Source organism: Equus quagga, chromosome 6, assembly GCF_021613505.1.
Source record: "Equus quagga isolate Etosha38 chromosome 6, UCLA_HA_Equagga_1.0, whole genome shotgun sequence".
Classification (NCBI taxonomy): Eukaryota; Metazoa; Chordata; class Mammalia; order Perissodactyla; family Equidae; genus Equus; species Equus quagga.
In genome coordinates, this window is record NC_060272.1 from 35,969,009 (window position 1) to 35,996,070 (window position 27,062).

At 35.2% G+C, this 27,062-nt stretch overlaps 1 protein-coding gene across 1 annotated transcript in view; it reads right to left on the reverse strand.

The window, feature by feature from the left end:
• Positions 1-27,062, reverse strand: part of PIBF1 (progesterone immunomodulatory binding factor 1) — a 178,202-nt gene that overhangs the window by 21,533 nt on the left and 129,607 nt on the right. The window contains exons 15-16 of the mRNA XM_046664027.1: positions 19,492-19,622; positions 12,713-12,797 (exon numbers count right to left, since the gene is read on the reverse strand). Coding sequence (XP_046519983.1) covers positions 12,713-12,797; positions 19,492-19,622 — 216 coding nt within the window. The remainder of the gene's footprint in view (positions 1-12,712; positions 12,798-19,491; positions 19,623-27,062) is intronic.

The window sequence follows — 27,062 nt, forward strand, 5'->3', positions numbered from 1 at the left end:
AATGGTTTTTAGTATATTCACAGATATGTACAACCATTACCACAATGTTAAAACTTTATCACCTCAAAAAGAAACCCTGATTCCTTTAGGAATCGTTCCTCTACCTTCTCTTACCCTCAACTTTCCAGCCCTAAGCAGCCACTACTCTACTTTCTGCCTCTGTATATTTCCCTACTCTAGACATTTCAAATGAATGGAATCATATAATATGTGGTCTTTTGTGACTGGCTTTTCCACTTAGAATAGTGTTTTCAAGGTTCATCATGTTGTAACATATATCAGTACTTCATTTCTTTTTGCAGCCAAATAATATTCTACTGTTTGGCTATGCTGCATTTTGTTTATCCATTCATCAGCTGATGCACATTTGGGTTGTTTCCACCTTTTGGTTGTTGTGAATAAATGCTGCTATAAACATTCACGCACAGGTTTTTGTGTGGACGTGTTTTCATTTCTCCTGGGACTATACCTAGGAATGGAAGTGCTGGGTTATTAACTGTTTGAGGAACTGCCAGATTGTCTTGTCAACATTGTTTTATCTATTTTCTTACCAGTTTTAAAAAAATATTTTAAAGCAGATTTCAGACCTCAGATCATTTCACTTGTAAATACTTCAGTAGAGATTTTTAATACATAATGATTGAAAAAAAACCCAGAAACAAAATATCATTATCATATCTACCACAACTAGTAGTCTAAAATAAAATGTAAATTTAATTCAGTCATTCATTCTATACTCTAAGTGCTCAATAAGAATTTTAAATTTATTATCAAAGCAAATTTTTTGCATAGTTTAATATATGATTTTTGAAGAAGTTAAAATATACCTTGAATGCAAATGCCACTACACTCTAAACAATAGACAAAACAGATCTTGTATGGCAAAATAGTGTGACAGAATGGTGTCAATATCGACAACTGCAAACTGCTGTGTTCCACAGTCCCTCAGTGTTCTCATCTAATTACTTGATCCCATTTGTAGGCTAATCTCACCCTAGGATTGTCTCTTTGCCTCAAGGGGAGAATATAAAAGTTTTTAAGCGTGGAGAGAGCAAGAGAGAGGACAAAAATTAACATTCACTGAGTATCTGTTTTGTGCCAGGCTTTGCGCTAAGTATCCTACATAATAATTTAATCCTCTCCCAAATACCAAGAGGTGAGTATAGCTTCAGTTTTGAAGTTGAGGAAACTGAGGCTTAGAGGTTTTAAGGAATTTAGGGAAGTTCATTAGCCACTAATAAGTGAAACTAGGATTCAAATGCAGGACTTTCTGGGTTCAAAGTTGTCATTATTTACACAATAATGCAGATGCTTTCTATCAAGGCCTTTGACACATCCACAAACCCAGGTTTGGATGGGATCTTCAAGTTATTTAACCCATCCTTCATACAAAATAAAACAAAACAATAATAATAACAACAAAAAACCCAAAACCAAACAAAAGTGCCTCTCCTTATGATGTCTGCCCTTAGGTTTGAATTTCAGTCTTCGCAGACGTGTAAACAAGTCTCCCACCGCCTCTTTCACAGGACTGATCTGAATTTCTTATATCTCTCTAAGTCTTTTCTTCTCTAAACAACCCCAAGTTCATTCATCTCTCTCATATGACGAAAAATAATTCTTTCAAAATCCTGATTGTTTTCCTCAGATGACCTCCTGGTATCGGAAGTTATGGGCCTAGAACAGGATAAAGAAAGAAGTCCTGGCAAAAGGAGAGCAGAATGAGGCCTATCTACTCCTTATTTAAGGCATATTTAAGATGACATAAACATTTTTGGAGCCATATCTTATCTACAGCTGAAAGCTTAGTGAGAGTTCAAGTGTTTACATAATTGAGAGACAACTGTGCTGTCACAGCCTAGGGGACATAACTGATCACCAGGAACATTCTTCCCTGAACTTGAATACAACCTTGAGGCCATTCTCAACAGTGACCCAGGTTGAGGAAGTTAGTATTAAGACACTGAAGCAGGCCTCAGTTGAAATCTACTGCCATTGTTGACTTGGAAGTGTGGGCAGGGGTCAGCCTGGTGGCGCAGTGGTTAAGTTCGCACGTTCCGCTTTGGCGGCCCGGGGTTCGTCAGTTTGGATCTCGGGTGCGGACATGGCACCGCTTGGCAAGCCATGCTGTGGTAGGCGTCCCACATAGAAAGTAGAGGAAGATGGGCAAGGATGTTAGCTCAGGGTCAGTCCTCCTCAGCAAAAAGAGGAGGATTGGCAGCAGGTGTTAGCTCAGGGCTAATCTTCCTCAAAAAAAATAAATAAGATATTACACAGATTTGGCCTTAAAAAAAAAGAAGCGTGGGCAACTTGATTCTCTTCTGATTGGTCTGCGCAGACCTTTTAGCTCATCTGATTACTGAGTAGTACTGTGGACTTCTGACTGCTTTGTTTTCTGGTATTCATGTCCTCTTGGTGCCTAGCTTTCCCTTCTATAACAGTATTCATCTAGCTGCTGTCTAGCTTCTGGCCTTTATTATTTCAGTAAAATCTGATAGGTTTTGGTGCATATCCTTGCTGATTTCCATCATCAACTTCAGAGTCTAAGCTCCATCCTCCATTTTGAGCACTGGTGTCTAGAGTGTGCCTCATTCCAGTGCCTATACTTTCTCCCTGTTGTATTCCAAGCCTTCTCTCAGTGTTAGCTCCTCGATATGTGATCAGTGACTTCCTAAATTTATATCAAAATACTGCCAATATGGTATCTAACAGAATTATGAACACTATTCTCTCATATTGTTAATATTCTCTCCTGGCCACCACACATTCCCAGAGGCTTATTTTATAGCTTGGCAGTTTGTTTTGTGTGTCTCCCTATGCCCTAGAATTGTTTGGCTTCTTATAAACTGCAATAATTCTGAGAGTCATAAAAACACAGGGCTAGAAATGATAGCAAGAGGTCATTTACTTGTTCCTTACTGATAAAAAAGAGGTCAGAGAGGTGTACCTACTATTTAAAAGAAAACATACCAAACTTCTAAAAGGTGGGAAAAACACACATTTCATTCTTAAAAAAACAAACTAGAAAATGACAAGTCTCTAGGATACATAACAGATGTAAAAATATGATGCGAAAAAAGTTAAAGGGGCATACACACAGACAAAATATTTTTATGATGAGATATTATATTGCTTCATACAAGACAGAGTTTTACTTGTAGGGTACAACAAAGATATTTGTAATTTTAAAGAGGATGAAAAGATTAAAGAAGAAGACAAAATACTTATGAAAATCAAATCAAAATAATTCGACTTAGTTCTACTAAGTTCTGCATAAGTCCCCATAAACATAGAGGTTCATAAAGTACAATCTAAAAGAAATTCAGCTGCCTTTTATGCAACTCAAAATTGAGGAGAGTTAATATTCACCAGAATGGACCACTGAGATTTAGCTGCTGCTTCTGTGAAATGGGTATAAGACCATCACGGGCTCTTGTGAAGCTTAAGTGAAATAAATGAATATAAGAAGAACTAAAAAGTCATATATAAATATTAAACATTCTCTTATTAACTGAAAAGTACCTATTTTGAGGAAAAACTTAATGCCCTCAAATTCTAGATGGCATAAGCAAAAGGCCACGTCTCTCAGTATGGGGAGATAATTTAAAACTTTTCCTTTCTCTGATTCCTTACTGCCAGATATACCCGGTTGAAAGCAATCTACAACTGATTCCTATGTATGGTAGTATAACATAATTGATCTCTAAATATCTTAAACATTTTGGTTAAGAAAGAAGTTATAAAAACCCAAGATATTATTATTATTCCTGTTCTACAATAGGTTTGGTTCTGGCATACTTAAAGTATGTGTAAATTCATTTGCAATGAATATTTTTTGCAATATTTTAGTCCCTGAATTTCTTCACACCTGAATTCACACACCCTTATACGGAAAAAATAACTATTCTAAAACTTTATAGGGAAAATACGACTTTTACTGTACGTATGTTTAAGGTTGTTACCATAATAATTGTCTTTCTTTACAATACTCATTTACATCCAGCAAATCAAAAACAAATTTTAACTTGAAGAGCACCACTATGATGAGAAATGCATTAATCTGAGAAAAAATTATATTTTCATTTAAAGAAAAATTAACTTACTATTCAGTGGTTTTTTTGTTTTCTGGGTTTTTTCAGTCATGGTGACTATGAAATTTAACTACACCGGTGTATAAAAAAATCATGTAAAAAGGTATTCTTAAGAAAATTTCAAAACACTTAAGTATGAACCAAAAAGAATGACACACATATAGAAATATGTAATTTGTTTGAACCCTTTATGAAGTGGATTGCCTAAGGGGCACTTGTGATGCTGAAATGTCCCTGAAACTTTCCGAGAAATCACAAAGAACATACAAGTTAGAATCTTGGAACATAAACCTACCACAAAAGAATGATAATTATACTGTGACTTCACTTTTAAGAAACCTGGCTAACTGCAGGTTTTGTTTTCTTTTTGTTAAGTGACATACACTCTAGTAAGACGCAAGTTATCTGGGATAATGGGAGTTAGTCCAACATTTAGGCAAGTGTGGGGCTTTGCACATTTTAGGTACTCAGTAAGAAGTGGGTGGTTAATTCTGGTTAAATACTAACTGAAATGCCTGTGGACCCTGAGAGAGATTACTGCCAGAAGCACTGAGTGAAAGGGTAGAAGAATGCCAGCTCTTAGAAACAGATATCTTTTATTCCACAAATATATATCATTCCTTAGAGGCTTAATACCCCTAGAGGTTGCTGTGGCTACAGCCACCATGTCCAGGGTTTTAGGAGTAGCTCTATTCTAGACGAACTTTTCAGATATGACTTTCTATTGGCTACTTTCAGGTAGTTCTCTGAAATTGTTCTTGGGTGTAAGAGAGCTTCTGTGCTTTTTTAGTTAAAATGGTATCAGTTATCAGAGTGAATTTTGTTTTCTGAGAGAAAGGGATGAAGATATTTTAAAGGTTAGTTTCTAAAGCTTTCTTTTTGACTACTCTATTTGACAGCCTCTAGTGTAATTATTATTAAAGTCTGGAAAGGACCATAATTAGTTTAATAAAGATTCAATGGAGTACTTATTACATGCTAAATACTGTGCTAAAGGCTATATATAAAGAACAACTAGGCACTCTATTGGGCAAGACACATGAATAATTATAACACGTTAGTAGAAATATTTTAAAAGTTCTGGGAAAGAAGTAGAAAAAAGAGTAAGTTTTTCTTTGTCGAATTAGGGAGGGCTTCAAAGAATAGAAAACATTTGAACTGACCCTTCAAATGGAAGGGAAAGAGCGAAGAGAATTACATTCATTGAGCTACTGTTACATGCCAGGAATTTTTTACTACATTAATTTTCGTACAACTCTGTAAAGTAGATATTACCTTTATTTATAAATGAGGAAATTGAGTTTAGAGGGGTTAAATTACTGTCCCAAGAAACCATAGCTATTAAGTAGGAGAGCTGTGATACGAACTTATCTTGTCCGACTGCTGACTTTTTCCATAGTTACTTCAAAATGTTGGTGATGTAAGGAATACAAAGGTAACTCCAGCCTTACAGTTTAATGAGAGAGCTGAACATGTATATATGCATATACAGTAGAAGTTAGACTGTAATTCTGGGTCAATCCAGCTGTCCATTTCTCCATGTGTACACCTAGCATGCTGAGTGCTACTAGAGGAAAATTACACAGAATGGCACTACTCTAAATATACGACATTTCGGCTTGACAATTATTTTATGTTTCTGTAATATAAATCGCTCATTTAGTAAGTGGCCATTTCAAAATACTATTTTCCTCAAAACTCCGACCCTCTCATGTCTCTTGCCATTAGAGAACTGCCATTAGATGGGAACTGCCTAAATTCTTACACGAAACCTACAAACTTACTTTTATCTTAACATAATCTTTCTTTCTATAAAATGGAAAAGGTGCCCCTGTTGTCTAAAGTTAAATCCCATCACTTTGCTCTGGATCTCCTCCTTCCCCAACACTGTGGCTCAACTGATTATTCTCTCTCTTTTGTACTTTCAGTGTCTCTCTCTATTTGGATCCTTCTCATCACCATTTAAGCTGGATACTCGGTAACTTTCAGTGGTAAAGGCCCTTGATCTCATACCCTCTCCCTGATCATCCTATATTCTCTCTCTTTTATTTATCTATTTAATTAAAAAAAATTTTTTTTTAAAGATTGGCACCTCAGCTAACAATTGTTGCCAATCTTTTTTTTTTTTTTCCTGCTTTTTCTCCCCAAATCCACCTAGAACTTAGTTGTAAATTTTAGTCGTGGGTACTTCTAGTTGTGGCATGTGGGATGCCGCCTCAGCATGGCCTGATGAGCGGGGCCAGGGCTGCGCCCAGGATCCAAACCAGCAAAACCCTGGGCTGCTGAAGCGGAGCGCGCGAACTTAACCACTCGGCCCCATCCTATATTCTCTTATATAAATATCTTAAGGGTTTTCTATTTTTCCTATGACCACTTTTCAGCTTCTCCTCGCTCATCAATTCACTGCAGTCTAACTTTTAGCTCCACTGAAACTGCTTTAGCATCTCGCTAAATCCAAATGACACTGTCATTTTTACCTTTGTCTGACCTTGCCCCTTGACAGCCTAGGCCACTGCTGACAACTTCCTCCCTTCTGAACGCCTCTTTCTGGGCTTCACTGACTCTATTCTCTTCCTGAGGTTCCTGCCATCTCCCTGGTCACTCCTCACTCTTCTCTGTGTAAGTCTTTTTCCTCTGCCCATCCCTTAAACGTTGATGCTCTTCAAGATTCTGTCCTAGGCCTTTTTCTGTTCTCACTCGACATACTCTTACTAGTTCATTTAATTAATTTTCATGCCTAGCACCATCTTTATGCTGTGACTCTCAAATTTCTACCTCTAGACAAGTTCTCTTTCTTGGGCTCCAGAACTTACATTTTTAACTCTCTTCTGGATATATACTTAGTTATATTCTTAAGCTTTTCTTCCCCAAACCTACTCCTCCTGTGTTCTCTGTAGCATCACCATAAACCCAGGATACAAGCCAAACCCTGGGCATCAATTCTCATTCTTCCTCTCTTCATTGTTCCCTGAATCCAATCAATCACCGAGCCCCATGATTCTGCTTTCTAAATAGCATTCAAATTAGTTCATTTTTGTTGGACACATCATCACCAGTCTAGCTCAAGACACCACTATTGCTCACTGAATACTGGAATAGCTTCCTAAGTGGAGCTCTTACCACTGAGCTTAATATAGCTGCAAAAGAAATGAGAAAAAGGCTTTCATATCAGTTTCTTAAAATTATATTCAGTATTCTGTTAAACATTTGGCTGATTAAAGTGCTTTTCCTACTCCTGAAAGTTTATATTATATGGACACATGATGATATACGTACAAAGAAAAGCAGAATGAGAACTTCCAAAGTTGATCAGCAAATCTTGTTTTACTAAGGCAAATATGAATGAATAAAAATGGATGAGGGGCCGGCCCGGTGGCACAGTGGTTAAGTTCACACGTTCTGCTTCTTGGCGGCCCGGGGTTTGCTGGTTCAGATCCCGGGTGCAGACATGGCACCACTTGGCAAGCCATGCTGTGGTAGGCGTCCCACATAGAAAGTAGAGGAAGATGGGCACGGATGTTAGCTCAGGGCCAGTCTTCCTCAGCAAAAAGGGAGGACTGGCAGTAGTTAGCTCAGGGCTAATCTTTCTCAAAAAAAAAAAAAGGATGAAAAATGAAGGTCATTTAAGAAGACTCCTGAGAGGTACGCTTGACAAGAAACAAGCCATTCTATGGAATCACTTTTCTTATACTCAAACTTGTTTAATTTGAAGCCTTGTTACTGTTGTCTAAGAGTGAGATCCTATCAGTTGATCTTTTCCTTTACCTTCTTTTTACCTAATTATTTAAGGTTTATGTTCTTCATATTTTTACAGCTAAGAGGTCTTAGTGTAGTGAAGACATTTAAGGGTAAGAAAGATTACAACCCACTTTAAGAAAACAAAGTTATTCTGAGGCATCAATAGCGAAAGAGAGAAAAAAAGAGAGATTATAACACCTGGATAAGATATTCAGCCCTGAGTTTTCTGGCAACTAAGACAAAAAGGAAACACATTAAATTACATAGTTTTCACTTTCTCACAAAAAGAAAGAAGGATATAGGGGCCGGCCCCATGGCTGAGTGGTTAAGTTTTCGCGCTCTGCTCCGGCAGCCCAGGGTTTCACCAGTTTGAATCCTGGGTGCGGACAGAGCACTGTTCATTAAGCCACACTGAGGCAGCATCCCGCTTGCCACAACTAGAAGGACCCACAACGAAAAATACACAACTATGTACTGGCGGGCTTTGGGAGAAAAAGGAAAAATAAAATCTTTAAAAAAAAAAGAAAGAAGGATATAACTTGATGTACAGAGGCAAAAATTTTCCTGGAACTATTGCAAGCAAAATTCATCATGAGAATTTTGTTTAAATGGGATAAGGAGAAAGATCGTAAGCTTTTGTTTCAGGAAAAGAAAAAAGCGTTTACTTTTACTCTTGACAGTAAGTATGTAATCATGGCTCAGTTACTTACCTCTTATCAGCATTCGCTTCATCTGTAAAAGTGGGACAATGATATTCATCTCAGTAGACTATAGTAAAGACTGAATTATGTAATATAAATGGAAGCACTTAGATTGCCTTAAATAGTTTCACAAAACAAAAAGAGATGACACTAGATTCTGTTTTGATCCTCCATAACGGCGCAGAGCGTGACCTTAAATTGTACCTTAATGGAAGGAACGTTGTGAGGAGAGATATTTTGCCCCCTCCGTCTCAGTCTGTTTTATGAATGTTTCACTGAATACAGGGACAGAATTTGGAGAATTAGAATGGAGAGGTGTGGACAGGTAAGAGATCTCAATTCAATTTATGATCATATCTTTTAGTTAATATTTATTGTGCAGATCCTTTAACCTAATATATTTACCCATCCCAGCTGAGCTTTCTAGTCTGAAAAGGCAACCTAAAAAATGCTGTTTTTCTCCATACTCCCCCTCTCTTCGCATTTTAATATTTTTTATTATTATATTAATACATTTTCTGTAAAGAAAAGTTGAGAATAAAAATTACCTAATACACTACTCATAATTCCAAATACACACAACCACTTTTTGAATGTATAAATGCTAAAAATTTACAGGATATAAGAGTCCAATATTGATTTTATCATTTCTAGAAATCTTTAGACCACAATTGAACTCTTCACACGAGAGGAGTTACTTTTAAGCTAATAATTTTGAGCTAACACTAATATAGAAAATGAAAACCCCTCATGGCCACGCCCCAAATGTCCTAGAATTGTCACACTTGTATTCTTTTCTCCTTCAACACATATTTGATACCTATTTAAATGAGTTGGTGTTCTCATTTCATATTACATGACCATATACAGTCTTATCAGAACTAAGTGACGTTGCTTAAAAAGTTAGAGCTAGAGTTGTCCAGTGCAAAAAAAAAAAAAGAAAAACTTTAAAATGTTCATTTGATCTCTTTATGAGTCATTAATTATTTTTTTTTTTTTTTATTAATGTTATGATGGATTACAAGCTTGTGAAATTTCAGTTGTACATTTTTGTTAGTCATGTTGTGGGTACACCACTTCCCCCTCCGTACCCTCCCCCCACCCCCCCTTTTCCCTGGTAACCACCGATCAGATCTCCTTCTATGAGTCATTAATTTAAACTGAGAAAATTTAGCTGATTACAGCAGTGACTCATATTAGACCATTTTCCCAGCCAGTGTCCTAGGTGCTTTGCTGGCCTCACCTTAGTCTCAGTCCTGATTTTTACTTCCAAAAAATTATATTCATCACAGTCATTCTTATCATCACAGTTATTCTTATCCATCTGTAATCTATTGGCTATTCTGAGCACTTGACCCTCAAAGCCATAAAATGAATAAATCAATCCTGAAGACTCTGTGTTTCATCAGGTAAGTGTTTAAGTGCACGGTCAAGCATTTCTGTGGGTCACCAGCTGCTCTCTTTCCATATAAGCAGTTTGTACTTGTTTTTACATCTGCACACTCTATGCAAGTGGAGATTAAACTGTTTCTTATGAGCCAGCCGTGATGGCCTAGTGGTTAAAGTTCAGCATTCTCAATACTTCAGCAGCCTGGGTTCACTTCCTGGTTGTGGAACCAACCACCTATCTGACAGTTGCCATGCTGTGGTGGCAGCTCACATAGGAGAACTAGAAGGATTTACAACTAGGATATACAATCACACACAGAGGCTTTGGGGAGGAAAAGAAAAAGAAGATTGGCAACAGATGTTAGCTAAGGGTGAATCCTTCCTTGCAAAAGAAAAAAAAAACCAACAAAACCAAAAAAAACCTGTTTCTTAGAAAACGATTAAAAACTTGCATGAGATTTGTTTTACTAAACTTTAATTTTTACTTTGCTTTGAAAAGAAGAAAAGCTACTTTTCTTTAGAAGTTTGGTATTAAGTCACAATATTGGATTATTAAAATATAATTGCCAAAATGAAGAAAGATTACCAAATGCATAAAAATTAACTGAAAATTATTTAATTAGATATGCATCCATGTGAATTTCACTTACACTATGCAGTAGCTTCATCTTGCTAGTATTTAATTTTCCTGTTTAAACATGCTTTCTTCTAAATCTACTCAATTCTTAACCCACTAAGCAAAACCTTTGGGTTTTATTTGGACTCATGAATAATGTGATTTGAAGTGTGATGTACAAAATATACAAAGTCGCTCACAGATTTTTCAGAGTCTAGTATAATCCTCTAAAATCAAATGAGAACAGCCATTCTGAAAAAATACTTGTTATGCAGTCTTATGAAAAAAAAAGAAGTTGGTATGACTGAATGGACATCTGTAGCTACTATTTCTTAAATAGTAATCTCAAAAACATTTGTGAAAATCCACATAGTGAATGAATCAGGCTTCCACAATGAAGAAACAATTATTTGAAGGCAGAATCCTAGGACATAAGTGATAGTAGATAAGGCCTGAAACTTTGGAAGTCAGAAAAAAGAATAAATACCTTCAGAGAAGCTTTTCCTAGTCTGAAACCTGTTGTTAAATCTACTCATCTACCTACAAGCCATCTCTAAAATTTAGTCCAGGGACACCTTCTTATCCCTTTCAGCTACCATATAAAACACCTTTAAAAGAACTCACTCCAAAGGCCATTTCTAAGACAGAGACAACCCTCCAATTCCCTTGACACCATTTCTAGGAAATGAACCTTTGAATTGTTTCCAGTAATATTCCCCAGTCTCTCTCTCTCAATAATGTCCTTCCGATAATTTCTCCCCAAATACCTAGTATATCTTTCCTAGGAAACAATGTCTTCAGGATACTCATAAACTAATGATCTGTTTTGAGCATTTCTTCTTCTGCTAGCATAATAAAATTTTAAAAACATGGCTTATGACTAAGACAAGGCAGTAACTGTTCAAGCGGAAAAAATGCATTGGATTAAAAAGGTATGCTTCCCAATACCAACTGCTGGTGAGGATGTAGAGTACTGGGACTCATCCATTGCTGCTGGGAATGGACAAGGTACAGTCACTTTGGAAAGTAGTTTGACAGTTTTTTATACAGTTAAACTTACACTTTCCATAGGATCCACCAATCCTGCTCTTGAGTATTTACCAAGAGAAAAGGAAACATATTTACACAAAAACACATACACAATAGTTTACAGTAGCTTTAGTTATATAGACGCCCCAAATGGGAACAACTCAAATTCCATCAACTGGTGAATGGATTAACAAACTCTGGGACATCCATACAATGGAATATAACTCAGCAACAAAAAGGAATAAGTAATATTCGCAACAACATGATGAATCTTTTTTATGGTTAGTAAAAAAAGTCAGACTGAAAAGACTAATACTGATAATTCCACTTATATGACATTCTGGAAAAGGATAATGTCTTTTGTTGGAAAAGGCGAAACTACAGAGATAGAAAAACAGACCAGTGGTTGCTAGGACTTGAGTTGGGGGGAAAATGGTCAATACAAAGGAGACATGAGGGAATTTTTTTGGGTGATGAAACCATTTCATGTATCAATGTGGTGATGGTTACACAACTCTATGTGTTAGTTAAAAATCATAGAAATGTACGCTAAAAAGGGTGAATTTTACTGTATGTATATTGTACTTCAATGAATTTGACTTAAAAAACAAGAAAAAAACTAGAGTTATCTCTTAGTTACTAACTGGCTTTGGGTAAGCCATTTAAAACTGATTTCTCCTTTTATAAAATGGGGATTATATTAATTGTAAAAGATTTTTGGTGAGAAACAAACAAAAAAGCACTTTATGAACTTTAAAGTTCAATACAAATATTGCACACTAGGCATGGGCACATGATGAATAAGACAGAGGTACACTAAAGAAATTTACTGTCTAGTGGGAGACAGAGATAAAACAAATAATTACTAAATAATATGGAAATTCAATGACAGAGAGATGAACAAGGCAATCAAGGGTCAACAAGAAGGGGCATTCCAGGAATAAGAATTAACACAAAGAATAAAGGTTAAATTAATTAATAAAGAATAAAGTGTATCATAAGTTGAATATAAAGAGACAGATCACAGCAAGATGCAAATGTGAGAAGTCAATAATAAACAAAGACAACCAAGATTCAGTAATCTTAACCCAACACGGACTCTGAAAAAGCTTAAAGTGGTAAAAATTATGATAAAATGGAGAGAGTACCTCACGATGATTTAGAAGTTGTTCTAAATCTAATGCCATTTGATTCTTCATCTGTAGTAAAGCTGATTTTTCTTTATTTAAATTGCTGAAAAAAAAAGAACCCCCAAGTTTTAAAAGTCATCATATTGTTGTAATTCTAATGAATAAATAGTAAATAGTAAAAGACTAAAGACAAATCTGATGATATGAATTAAAGATAAATTAAATTTATAGTCCATAAAGATATCAGACCAGCCATTGCAATGTTTGATTTACCCAATGGCCTAGATATTTTGTAAGGAGACTTTTTCTTTTAATAATCATTTGACAGTGCAACTGAGATGCTTTCTGAGAATACTTTCCTGCCTAGTGGGGACATAAAATTAGTGTTTTAAAGCTGACTGTTTACTCCTCAAATGTAAAAAGATGAAGCGGAACTTAAATAAAAGGTAGAAGTATGTATGGCAAAATATTAAAACCTAAGACACAGGAAGTCAAATTAAAACATTTATCCTTAAAATGAAAGTAGTATAATATAATTTACCACATAATAAATTACCAAGTATATAATTGAGTTAGAGAAATGAATCAGATATTTAGTCTGTGGTAAACTGAGAAAATAATTTTTGTCTCCAAATGCTTAGCTCACTCTTCAATTTCTAAGTCTGCATTGTGAATTTCACCTATATGACCTATTTTTTGATAGGACAGGGTGAGAAGCCTAACTGTTAGGACATATTAATATTTTAAAAGATAAATATTTGAGGCTTGTCTTACACTGTCTGGAGTTTTATTATTCACCATATAAAAATTAATTAGAACCATTAAATGAAATATTCTTTGAAAGCCCCTGAAAGGAATCTACTTAGCCAGTACTACAACAAGAATTAAGAAAAGCAACAATGAACTGAAGCAACATGATTCCTTAAATGTCAAAACAAAATCTGTGATGGTAAAATTAATGAGAATTATTCTGCGGAATAGGTAAGATGTTTTAAGTTTTACTTTAAGAAAATGGAAAGCCATCAAATTTTAAAATATAAAATAAATAAAAAATATATAAATATATATAAAATATAAATAAAAGGCAGAAGTTTTTTAAAATTCAAGGAATAGTAGTAGGTATTCTGGAAGAACTGGTAATTCCAAGGACGTAAGAGGAAAAAGCTCACATTCTCCTCTTTCCTGGTATTGAGAATTTCCCCAAGGAAGCATCATAGTTTGTCCTCTGAGAAGAAAGACTAGATGCAATTCTGACTTCTGTTTCCAACTGTGTCACTGACTCAACTGTGTGGTACAAAGTATAACACACACTACCCCACTAAACCTCCGTTTTCACATCTGTAAAAGTGGAAAATAACAATCAGGTATGTCAAATGGATATGTGAATTATCTAATGAACGATTATATAAAGCACTGAATACATATAACTCTACATAAATGCTATATAGTATGACTAATTTAGATGAAAAACAGGTATCACAGGAAAACAGTAATTAAATGCCAATAGAGGCAAGTAGTTTAGCAGAAAAATAAGTTGACTTTTGGAGTTAGGCGTCAGAAATCTTACTGAGCCACAGAGTTGAAAAGAACTAAATGATATAAAAGAAACTGAGTGCCATGCTCTGTCAGAGACCCCTAAAGCATGGTAAAGACCAGATGATTCTGTAATCGTAGATTCTAATCTACCTTTAGCTAGAATCATTTTGAAGATAAAATACTTTTCAAAATTAAAATAAACATCCAGTAAATAGGAATAGGAATTTTTAAGGAACAGATCTGTGTTACTGTTTATACACATATACACACGTATACACAGTATGTAAAGAAACTCACAGTACATACATGTATACATATACCCACATCCTCTCAAATACCAACAGGCCCATTAAATAAAATGTAGTGTAACAGGAATGGAATGTTGATGTAATTAACATTTGTTAGTAATGCTTTATATGTAGTGTTTAATTTTTTTCCAGAGTAAAGTAAATATTCCATATTTAAGTAGCAAAAATAACCATATAACATGGAATAAAAGATGGGGTGGATAAGCAGGTTTTACAGAGCAATTCTGTTCTATCTTAAAGATTTGGTTTCTTACCAACAGTACGGACTCCACAGACAATACTTCGGTACATATTTTCAGTCTTAGACTTCTCTATAATATACTCTTAAATGCCAAGGGAGAGCACCATGTGGGTCTCTAAAACTGAATATGATGATTTTTATACTCTGTGTTCTTCCAGTACATACGTAATTACTCAATAGAAGTTTAGTCTCCTTAAGACACATTTCATAACAGTGGAAACTTCCCTTTACAAATACAAAGCTTCTATGCGTGACTCATAAAGTAACTACAAAACAAATCTCCTCATAAGCACATCTATCATGAACGGTATATTACACCCATAATTGTTCAATTCACTGTTAATTATTACTCAGAAATTCATGTTTATGGCTCTGTTTCACCTGCTATATGAAAACATATCCCTGATATATTGTTCCTTAACTTCCTGGATCAATATACCCTGGCTTAGCCTTACAAGGCGAAGTTGTCTTTCCTTCTTAAACCACTGGTTAAGAATAAACTGAGAACTGACAACAGAGAAAGAAAATGTATGCTAATTATTCTATTTCCATGCTTCCTTCAGTTCTGAACTACAGATCACACTATATAACGCAGACTATCTCGTGGCTCGGTGGAGGAGAGTTAACAGCACTACTTTTAGAATGGATTATTACTTTAATGATAGGGAAATTTAAAGTAGTTAATAGTGATATCTCAAACGTCAGCTTTTAATATGTTTATAGTGATTTCATTTGAGTGCATATTTACTCTAACCTTTCTAGATGTTGAATGCATTGTATAAATAGCTAAATCTGCAAGTTGTGGGTGTGGTATAGTGGCATTGTTTTATTTTCTAAGAAAATGATAAAAGTATTCATTTTTTCTTTTTTTGAGGAAGATTAGCCCTGAGCTAACTGCCGCCAATCCTCCTCTTTTTGCTGAGGAAGGCTGGCCCTGACCTAACATCCGTGTCCATCTTCCTCTACTTTATATGTGGGACACCACCATAGCACGGCTTGTCAAGCGGTGGCATGTCTGCACCCAGGATCCACACCGGCAAACCCTGGGCTGCTGAAGTGGAACGTGCGCACTTAACTGCTATGCCACCGGGCCGGCCCCAAAAGTATTCATTCTTTAAAGAGCTTTTATTCTATAAGCTAGAGAAACATTTTAAAAATAACCAGTTAATGTAAATATTCTTTACAATTAAAATCAACACCCAGTGTGAAGAGAAATAGGAATTCTCAAGGAACATAATATAATCACTTAGTAATCTTTTTGGATGGGTCACCTAATGTTTAAATTTCAAATTAACTAAGGACAAGAGGAAGGGAAATCGTATTTACTGAGTTTTGCCCATGTGCCAGAAGCTTTATTGACGTTACTTCATTTCATTTTCACAACTACCCCTTGAAGTTCACCTTAATATCTATATTTTACAGATGTCTTTACCATGAGAAAAGAAACCAGGCCGATGTGCATTCAAAATCCAGGATAATTGCATGATCTTTGTTTCTTTTTTTAAGATTTTATTTCTCCTTTTTCTCCCCAAAGCCCCCTGGTACATAGTTGTATATTTTTCGTTGTGGGTCCTTCTAGTTGTGGCATGTGAGACACCGCCTCAGCATGGCTTGATGAGTGGTGCCATGTCCTTGCCCATGATCTGAACTGGCGAAACCCTGGGCCACCAAAGCAGAGTGTGGGAACTTAAGCACTCGGCCATGGGGCCGGCCCCAATAGCACTATCTTTGAAATGACATCGGCTCAGAGGAGGGGTGATGGTAGATAGACCTGTGCTCTATCCTGCAGTATCTGACTTATTGATTGGGCTGTTTTTGTATTTTTTTGTTTTTAGGAAGATTAGCCCTGAGCTAACTGCTGCCAATCCTCCTCTTTTTACTGAGGAAGACTGGCCCTGAGCTAACATCTGTGCCCATCTTCCTCTACTTTCTATGTGGGATGCCTACCACAGCATGGCTTGCCACGTGGTGCCATGTCCGCACCCGGGATCCAAACCGGCAAACCCAGGCTGGCAAAGCAGAATGTGCGCACTTAACCGCTGTGCCACTGGGCCAAATTGGGCAGTTTTTTACGGCATCCCATCTTTTCATTCGTGTCTCAGGGTACATCTACAGCATCTCAAAGGCCATAATTAAACTACTTAAAGCACCTTATTTTTTCACATTAGAAGGTGGTTGCTTCAACTAAGAGCAAGATTTCATCTCCTGTGAAAGATTAGTTCTGAATCTACTAAAATATTATGCAATAAATTTAAGAAACAACAGACAGCTTTAAAGGACTCAAATGTTTAGCATAAAAAATATTTTTTGTAGTTAATTCCATAATTAGCATACTTTTTATGTTTACTGCTGCTGTTATTAAGGGAGCCCTAATTTTTGTAAAAATTCAACATATTTTGAAATGTTATTTCTCATTTTTAAGATAATTTTCAACATAAAAATTTGTTAAATATAAGATAAATACTAATAATAGCAAATATATATATATATATATAGCAAATATATATATGGTGCTATATATATTACAAAGATTATATCATTTAATCCCCAGAATAACCATATGAATTAGGTACTGTCAGTACCACTCTCATTTCATAGTTGAGAAAACTGGCTATACCATCCAATACCATAGCCATTAGTCAGCCATCAGTGGAAATTAAAATTAAAATTAATTTAAATAAAATTAAAAATATAGTTCCTCAGCAATAGTAGGCATATTTCAGATGCTCAATAGCCACATGTGGCTACCATCCCGGACAGCGCAGATATGGAATATTTTCATCATTCCAGGGAGTTCTATTGGACAGTGGAGGTTTAGAGAGTTTAACAGACTTGTTCCAATTCAAAACTAAGTACTGAGCAGGATTTGAACCCATGCAACCTATCTATAGAACTTGTACTCCCTTGTAAAATCTGTTTTTTTACAAAAACTTTATTATGGAATATTTCAAAAGAAAAGAGAAAACATAACCAACCCTCCTGTATCCAATATCCAGCTTCAACAATTATCAACTCGTTGAAGTCCTACTGTTAACTGCTATTTTACACTTTTTTTTTTTGCTCCTCTTCTTAATTATGTTAATGAAAAATTATCCTTTATTCAGAACAGAACATAGGGAGGCAGTATAACATAACGGTTAAGAGTGTAGAATTAGAAGGCAGGTCTGGATTCAAATTTGGGCCTTACCACAAAACTGTATGTTCTTAGATGACAAGTTGCCTGATTTCTCTAGGGCTGAATTTGTTCATTTGCATAATTTTCTCCTGCAGCTAGCTATTATTTTTCTATTAAACATTTTCAGCTATCTTAATTCTTAGTAAAATAAATATTCAAATAAATTTATTTGAAGGTAACTGTGGAAGACGTAATCTTTTCCACAGGCGTTTTATATAGCCCCACTCCAAGATTACAAAGGTAAAACAAGACTCCATACAAAACTTCAAATGTAACAAAAATAGATACTGTAATATAGGAAGAAAAAATTCCATTTGGGGTTCTTTCCTCAATTTCCCTAAGAAAACCAAGTACCCAGTGAATGATAAGACATAATTTCTATTGCCCCAATAGCTATCTATATAATGCTTAATTAATTCATTGAATCAATTTATTAATGCTGGTTATCTATATTCTAATTACAATTTTTAACAAAATAAATCTAGAAATAAATTGTTATTTATGTTGACATTTAAAGCACAAATGTGATTTAAAATTATTTTATTATATCATCAAAATATTAGGTTCAGGAGTAAAGTTCTGGACCAATTATTTTGGTGGGTTAGAAATGAGAGGAGAAGGTAATTACTCTGATTAATCAAAAAGAACACTCAAGTAAACTTTGGAGTCAATTACCAGCAGTTTTTATATTTTTGGTTATATAGCTTAGGAAACTTGAATTTAGTAACTATCTTCTTGTTTTCCAATTCTTTAATTTAACAATTCCATTCCCACCTAATCCTCTGCTTTCACATTTATGAATTGGTTAATAATTTAATAATTTATTCTAATAACCTTAAAACCTAGTAACAATTAAGTCAACTAACCAACCATCCGCAAGTTAAAACCTCTTTATGCATAGCATCATTATTTTACTGCAATTTAAAAAGACTAAAATAATTATATAGATGAACAGGTAAAGAATTTGAATCATTATTAAATGGAGCAAGTCTTCTGGATAGCGTGTCATCTAAGGAAACAATTTCAATTTAAGGAAGTGAAAGGAATTTATTTACATTTAGGTAATTCACAGGTTACTTCATGTACAGGGTCAAGGGAAGAAAAGCCTAAAAATTCCTTGGCAAACTCAACATGAATGTAAGTAAATGTGTACATTTTATCTGTTTAAAAAGTTATTTTGACTCCATAAATGGCATCTGGTTATATTCCTGCTCTCTCTTTGGTCAATCCCCATCCCACTGAAGAATTCTAGGGGAGCAAGGACCGGATAGCTGTTGTGTGCCCTATAGTGGGTGGAGCGCTCTGTTAGTAAGCGTAGCATTGTTATTTCTAGGCTAAGACTTCTGCATAAAGTAGAACGTGAAGACCTAACGTGATATGGCCTAGTTTTTCTAAGAGAAATTTAATACTCATTACATTTAAGATCACCTCTATTATTTAAACTTTTTCTTCACAATTCAGAATCTGAATTTATCTATGGTAGTATTATGTTTACAATGCCTTTATTATTCAAATAAAAGATTTGTAGATGGTTTACCTGACATCTTTCTCAAGTTGTGTAATACACTCCTTCTGTGAATCAATCTTAGAATCTCTCTGGCGTACTGATTCAATGAGATATCTGTAAGGCTGCTGAGTCTGGTTTAACAGAGAATTGGCCCTGTCAAGCTAAAGAAAAACAGATTTCATTAAAATCTAGAAAATTTTACAAGAAACTAAAATTATTCAAAAGGCTCTAGCATAGATATAGTACACCAACTCTCACTTACCTGAATTACTCTGAAAAGCCTTTCCTGTGTAAACTTGGAAGTTTTATAATTATTAATCAATATAATTATTCTTTACAATAATAACATTAAAACAGAGAAGAAAAATTTTAAACAAAATACTGTTACCAATTTTGGGGATGGGACACCTAAATTTTCTTACCATTTGTTGGTCTGAGAAGATATGTGACATAAAATTTATCTTTTAATGAATATCCATTAGCTAAAAATGAAAATCTTTTATTTGAGCTTCATTTCTACTCAAAATAATACAATCATATTATAATTTAGTAATTTTTTCATGTCTTCATATTTCCTTCGGTCCTTATTTGTAAAGTAGATAATTTATGTCTAAATCACTATGTATAAACAAATGCTTAAAAAATTGTGGTTAGGGGCTGGCCTGGTGGTGCAGTGGTTAAGTTCGCATGTCCTGCTTTGGCGGCCTGGGGTTCGCTGGTTCGGATCCCAGCTGTGGACATGGCACCACTTGGCAAGCCATGCTGTGGTAGGCATCCCACATAGAAAGTAGAGGAAGATAGGCACAGATGTTAGCTCAGGGCCAGTCTTCCTCAGTAAAAAGAGGAGGATTGGCAGCAGTTAGCTCAGGGCTAATCTTCCTCAAAAAAAAAAACTGTGGTTAAAATGTAAATAACATAAAATTTACTATTTTAACCACTTTACAGTGTAAAATTCAGTGGCATTAACTACATGCACAATGTTATGTAACCATCACTAGTATCTATTTCCAGAACATTTTCATCAACTCAAACAGAAATTCTGTACCCATTAAGCAAAAACACTGCCCTCAACCCCTAGCTCCTGGAAACCTCTATTCTACTATCTGTCTCTAGGAGTCTACCTATTCTAGACAGCTCATATAAGTGGAATCATGTAATATTTGTCATTTTGTGTCTGATTATTTCACTTAATGTAATGTTTTCAAGGTTCATCCATGTTGCACCATGTAGCAGAACTTCATTCCTTTTTATGGCTGAATAATATTCCATTGTACATTTTTAGCATATTTTGTTTATTCATTCATCTGTTGATGGACATTTGGGTCATTTCTACTTTTTGGCTATTGTGACTAATGCTGCTATGAACAGTGGTATATAAATACCTGTTTGAGTCTCTGTTTTCAGTTCCTTGGAGTATCTACCTAGGAGTGGAGGGGATTTGCTGGGTCATATGGTAATTCTATATTTAACTTTTTGAGCAACTGCCAACTGTTTCCACAGTGGCTGCATCATTTTACATTCCTACCAGCGATGTACTTGGTTCCAATTTCTCCACATCCTTGCTAACACTGTTATTTCATGTGCCTACTGGCCATTTGTATATCCTCTTTGGAGAAATGTCTATCCAAGTCTTTTACCCTTATTTTAATTAGGTTGCCTGTTTTTCGGTTGTTGAGTGGTTAGGAGTTCTTTATATATTCAGGATATTAAACTCTTATTAGATATATGATTAGCAAATATTTTCTCCCGTTCTGTGGGCTTTTTCACTCTCTTGCTAACATCCTTTGACCACAAAAGTTTTTAATTTTGATCTATTTTTTCTCCTATGTTTTCTTCTATCAGTTTATACCTCTGGCTCTGAAATTTAGGTCTCTGATCCATTTGATTTAATTTTTGCATATTATGTAAGGTAAGGGTCCAATTTTGATCTTTTACATGTAGATATACAGTTTTATCAGCATCATTTGTCGAAAAGGCTACCTTTCTCCATTGAATGGTCTTGGCAACTGTGTTGAAAAACCATTGACCACATATATGAGGGTTTATTTCTGGGCTCTTTATTTTATTCCATTAATCTTATACGTCTACCCTTATGTCAGCAGAACACTGTTTTGATCACTGTAGCTCTGTAGTAAGTTTTAAAATCTGAAAGCGTGAGTCCTTCAACTGTGTTTTTCCTTTTCAGGATTGTTTTGGCCATCCAGGGTCCCTTGAAATTCCACATAAATTTTAGAATGGGTTTTTCTATTTCTGGAAAAAAAAATGCTATTGGGACTTTGATAGGGATTGCACTGAATCTGTAAATCGTTTTAGGTAGTATTGCCATCTTAACAACATTGTCTTCTAATCCATGAACACAGGATGTCTTTCCATTTACTAGGTCTTCCTTAATTTCTTTCAGTAATGTTTTGTAGTTTTCAGTGTACAGGTCTTTCTCCTGTTTGATTAAATTTATTCCTAAGTATTTTATCCTTTTTGATGCTATTATAAATGTTTTCTTAATTTCCTTTTAGATTGTTCATTGCTAGTACACTATGTACAATTTTATATTATGCCTTTTTACTTTACCTTATATCATAATCATTTTTCCAAGTTGTTGGAGTACCTTAATTTATATTTTTAATGGCTACAAAACTGTCTAGTAAGTCAATATGCCATAATTTAATTCCATTGCTTACAGTGAGAAACATTTAGGATGTTATCAATTTTTGACTAGTAAAAATAATGCTACAACAAACTTTTTTTGCATTGTAGATGTTTTTCCTTAAATTAGTGTTTCCTTTGCTAAATTTTTTAGAATAGGACATGCACTAAGGTTAAGGGGTACGACTATGTAATGCTCTTGACATATAAGACCAAAGTTCTTTCCTAAGGGATTTTATCAACTTACACACCCAATCAATCTTAGTTTTTTTGTTTGTTTGCTCTTTTTTCCTAAGCGAACGTAAAATATATGTCAGTATAGGAGTAAAAACAACACTGTCAATGTCAGCAGCCTCTACTTTGGTACATAAAGAATTCTCAAAACAGGTATTCTAGAGTTGCATATGCAAAAACTGAACAATCAATAAAAGTGGTGAATATCTATTATAAGAGTGAGGGAGTGGAGGAGGGAGCATCTTATTACACAGAACAAAAATATTATAAAACACCTACTTTATGACCTTAAAATGTTCTTTGACAATAAAATTCTAGCCTTTTACATGTTTAATTTTTTTTTTTCTCTTTCCTTTCATAATCCCTGACAAGTTCAATAGAGGCTAAAGATTTGCTGTTTTTCTGGGACAAGAAATGATTTATACTTTTTCTCAAATGAACTACATTTACAAGATTTTTTTTTTTTTTTAAGATCTAAATGTATCATTTATTTTAGCACTCCAATTTTTTGGTTTGCTGTTCAAACACAAAAAATAATGAGTGATCAGTATCCCAGAAGCTGATGGCGTAGAGAACAGCAGGATGGCTACAGTGGAAGGCAACAGTGGAAGGCAGAAAGAATCAATGGCAGAAACAACTATTGTAAGAATGATCAACCATGAGGTCCAGGTGGGTAAGGAAGAAAGTGAAGCCACGAGGTGGCTGACCAACTATCAGAGAATATCTGCTTGCAGTTTGAGGACTACTTGTAGAAGTTATTTAAGCTATTCATCTAAATTACATTAGAAAATTTCCTATGGTTATATTAAGTATGGCCCAGGAAAAAATTCCTCAGGAAAAGGAAATGAATAGTGAAAGAAAAGACAACTTTTTTTTGGACACAATTCATTATAGTGAAAGCAGAGCTATAACAGGAAAAAATACCATGAACATTTTCTATAGTTTGGGTTTTAGTGTTCTTTTTCCTTGCTTTGGTTATCATTCTTTAAAATCTACTACAATGTCACCGGAATCTTATTAGGCTACTAAGTTACTTTATGAACATTCAAATATGTGCTGGACAAAAATAAAACTAAATTCTACTTACCTGTTTAACCAGTTTCACTAGTCAATTAAATCAAACAATTGCCTTGACTTTGTTTTCACAGAACTGACCCTAACCGAATCAACCGAACTGACAAGTTGCTTTGTGTTTCAAAGCGCAGAACAGTCTGTGGCAGAGTTGAGGGGTGGGGGGCAGACTGCAGGGAAGGACTAAGGACCTTTCCAAACTGTAGTTAGCTGTAGTCTAGATCGAGCTACGTATGAAACATCAAATCTAACTTCAACTGCATAAAAATAGAATAGCAATCATTACTTTAATTATTTTAGCTTGATTTTTTCATTACAGAAATTACATATACTAGGTTTTAGTACTATAAACAAAATTAAGGGTCAAAAGCTTTACTTTCAAAAGGTCTCTCTAATATACAATCTATAAACTCCTCCCTCTCTGGATAACAAAAATTACTATAGTGTTGCCAGTTTTAAGGATATATTTCTTTATAAACTTGTTTGTAAGCTTCTAAATCCCAAAAATTTATTTTAATTTCTCAAAAAAAGTACGTCTCAGGGGTCTGGCCCCGTGGCAGAGTGGTTGAGTTCTCGTGCTCCGCTGCAGGCGGCCCAGTGTTTCGTTGGTTCGAGTCCTGGGCGCGGACATGGCACTGCTCATCAAACCACGCTGAGGCAGCGTCCCACGTGCCACAACTAGAAGAACCCACAGCGAAGAATACACAACTATGTACCGGGGTGCTTTGGGGAGAAAAAGGAAACAAATAAATCTTTAAAAAAAAAAAGTACATTTCAGTGAAAAGCGAGGTTAATATCTATTTTTGAAATAAATGTTAATTTAACAGAATTTAATTTCTCTAATATGGTTTAAAAAAGTCTCTCTGTAGCTATAATAATTAGTATTCAAAAAGTTTCACAATCACTCACTTTGCTTATTGTTAATCTTTTCCTTATAGGAAAGCCTTAGTAATTAGTGACTCAGGAATCACATACGTAATAAGTGACTCATAACTAAACCCATGACACAACATTTTATAGAATTGTTATTCCTCCTTTGTTTCAATAAACTGTACAAATGATTCAGAGAAAAGCAACACCTGACTAAAACATAATTATATATTTTAATTCAAATATTTAACTTATTCTTGATGATACCCTAAAATTATATATTTTCTCTTAAAATTTAAAAGACATATAAAGGTGACTGCATTGTATTGGGATGTGGGATTTTTTTCTCGTGGAGTTTCTTTTCAAAGAAACTCCTAGAAATTGAGCTTTTTTTTCCCAGGGACAAAATGTATTCTGTTGAATGGATTTAATGTTGAGTTTCGTTCTGTGTATAAAACATACACAAGTGATACTTCCTAGTAGTGGTGGTAGTTTGTGCTGAAAAATCCACATATCCTTGCCAAATCTTTTTGATTGTGCCACGGAATGTGAAATGCCTTTTTGAGGTTCAATATGGGGCACTACTTTGTTACTACTTCTCTGTGTTCTCAATCTAAACCAGTAGTTCTTTAACCTAGCTAATCATCAGAACCACTGGGGAATATTTAAAAAATCCAGTGATTTCTGGGCCCCAGCCCTGTCCTAATGAATCAAAATTTCTTAGGGTTGAGCCTTCTGATGATCTGTCAAATTTGGAAAGCACAGCTCTTGTGATCTTGGACTTGCTGCAGACCATTCCATCCAACTATTTTAGTAGGTTTAACAGTACTGCACATAAACCATCTGATATCCTGAATTTACCATCCTCCCCACTAAAACTAACTTCGCCTGTGTCCCTATATGGTTAATGACATAATCATCTTTAACAGGACTAATATTTAATGAAAGAAGTCAACCAATTAGGATGCCAGTCCTCACAGTGGAGCAGGGTCCTAGAGAAATTCCGTGGTGCCAGGTGTTACTTCTGTTGCTGGATGGCAGGGAGGTCCAGGGGATCTTAGGAAAGAGACGAGGACAGACCGGATTGTGGTGGTGGAATGATATTCTGGGGCTTAGGGCAATAGTTGTTTACCAGTGTTTTTCAAATATTTTATTATTTTCATAACCAAAAGCAAGTGCATACTAGTTGATTATCAGCCCTGCTCTTGTCCTGAGATTCTCAAAGTACAGTCCAAACAATAAGGAGAAATTCATGAGAGTAGGATGTTAAAATATTTTAAAGTAATCAGCATGGAAGTGATGGCTGAAGTCACTAGAGTAGATAGAACGGTAGAGTCATTATTTTTTTTCAGAGTGACCCCGCATCACTTTTATTAAAGTCACAAGAAGAGTTTGTTAAAAATGCAGATTCCTGGGATTCATTCTAGACCTACTTAACCACAATCTCTGAGGGTAGGATCTAGAAATCTATGTTTTAAACAAGAATCTTAGGTGATTCTTATATTCACTAACATTTGAGAATCACTACTGAGGTGTAAGAACAGAGCAAAGGGCAGTCACATGAGGGACACCTACATTTCAGAGTTGGAAGAAGATGAAGACGTTAGCTAGGAAGACTAAAGAGTCACCTGAGAGAGAAAGGTGTCATAAAGCAAAGAGAAGGCAGAATTTCTAAAATATCTCTAATATTTATAATATGCTATAGACAGATCAGGGGACTGAGAAGAGAATACTGACAATTAGGAAGTCACTGGTGATCACTGAGGAAGGGTGTAGCTGAATAGTTAATGGGGGAAGAGAGCAGAAGGAATTATGTACAAAAATCGGTTAACTTTTGAAAGTTATGTCAATACACACACACACACACACACTCATTTTTTTGGGTGGGACCAAAAGGGGAAAAAAAGAGTAAGTGAAGATACTAAAAAATCCTTGGGTGAGAGAGACTCAAAGAAAATAAATTTAGATGACCTAATTATAATAAGGTAAAGATACAGATGATGGAATTGATGGCTTTGGGGAGTGGAAGTGACCTACAATGAAGATAATGGAAAACAGGATAGATACATAAAAATAAAAACACTAGGCAATAGGAATGACGGCCTGGGTGACGTTCAACAAAAAAAATCTGTAATGCTTCCAAGCAGCAAAAGTAATAGATTTCCACAAGAAATTATTAGCACATTGCCACAAAACCAAAGAATTTTCTAGAAATTCTCTCTCTCCTTCTTTCCATTAAATATTTAAGAGTAACTACCAGATTGTAAGATACCATGCTAAAGGTAGCGATGAATTTGGCAACAAAGCAATCTAGAGTGCTAGTGAATGTAGTGCTCAGAGGGTTGATAAGGCCCAAGGCTGGGTAGGAAGAAAAGCGGCAGCAGGAGGGGCTTGACAGATTGGAAAAATACGAACAGTTTATGAGTCTGGGACTCATAATGAGTCCAAATAAAGCGCAGGTTTAGTGGAAATGAAAGGACTGGGAGAGCTGGAAAGACCGGGAGAGCTGGAAAGACAGGAGATTAGAGTCAGAGAATGGAATTTTCAAGTTCAAATGTTTTAAATTTCTTTCCCCTCAAAGCTACCCCTGAGAAATTCATTTAATGTGGTTCAACTGTATAGCAATGCTGATTGGGCAGGGGTGGGGGGGGGGTGGGATTTGCAGTGTAATTTGTAAGAGCTCTTAGATGAAAAAATCTATCGTCATTCATAAGTTATCAAGGCACATCAGTAAGATAAAAAGTTTAAACAATTATCTTATTTGTTTGATGTGTAAACAGAAT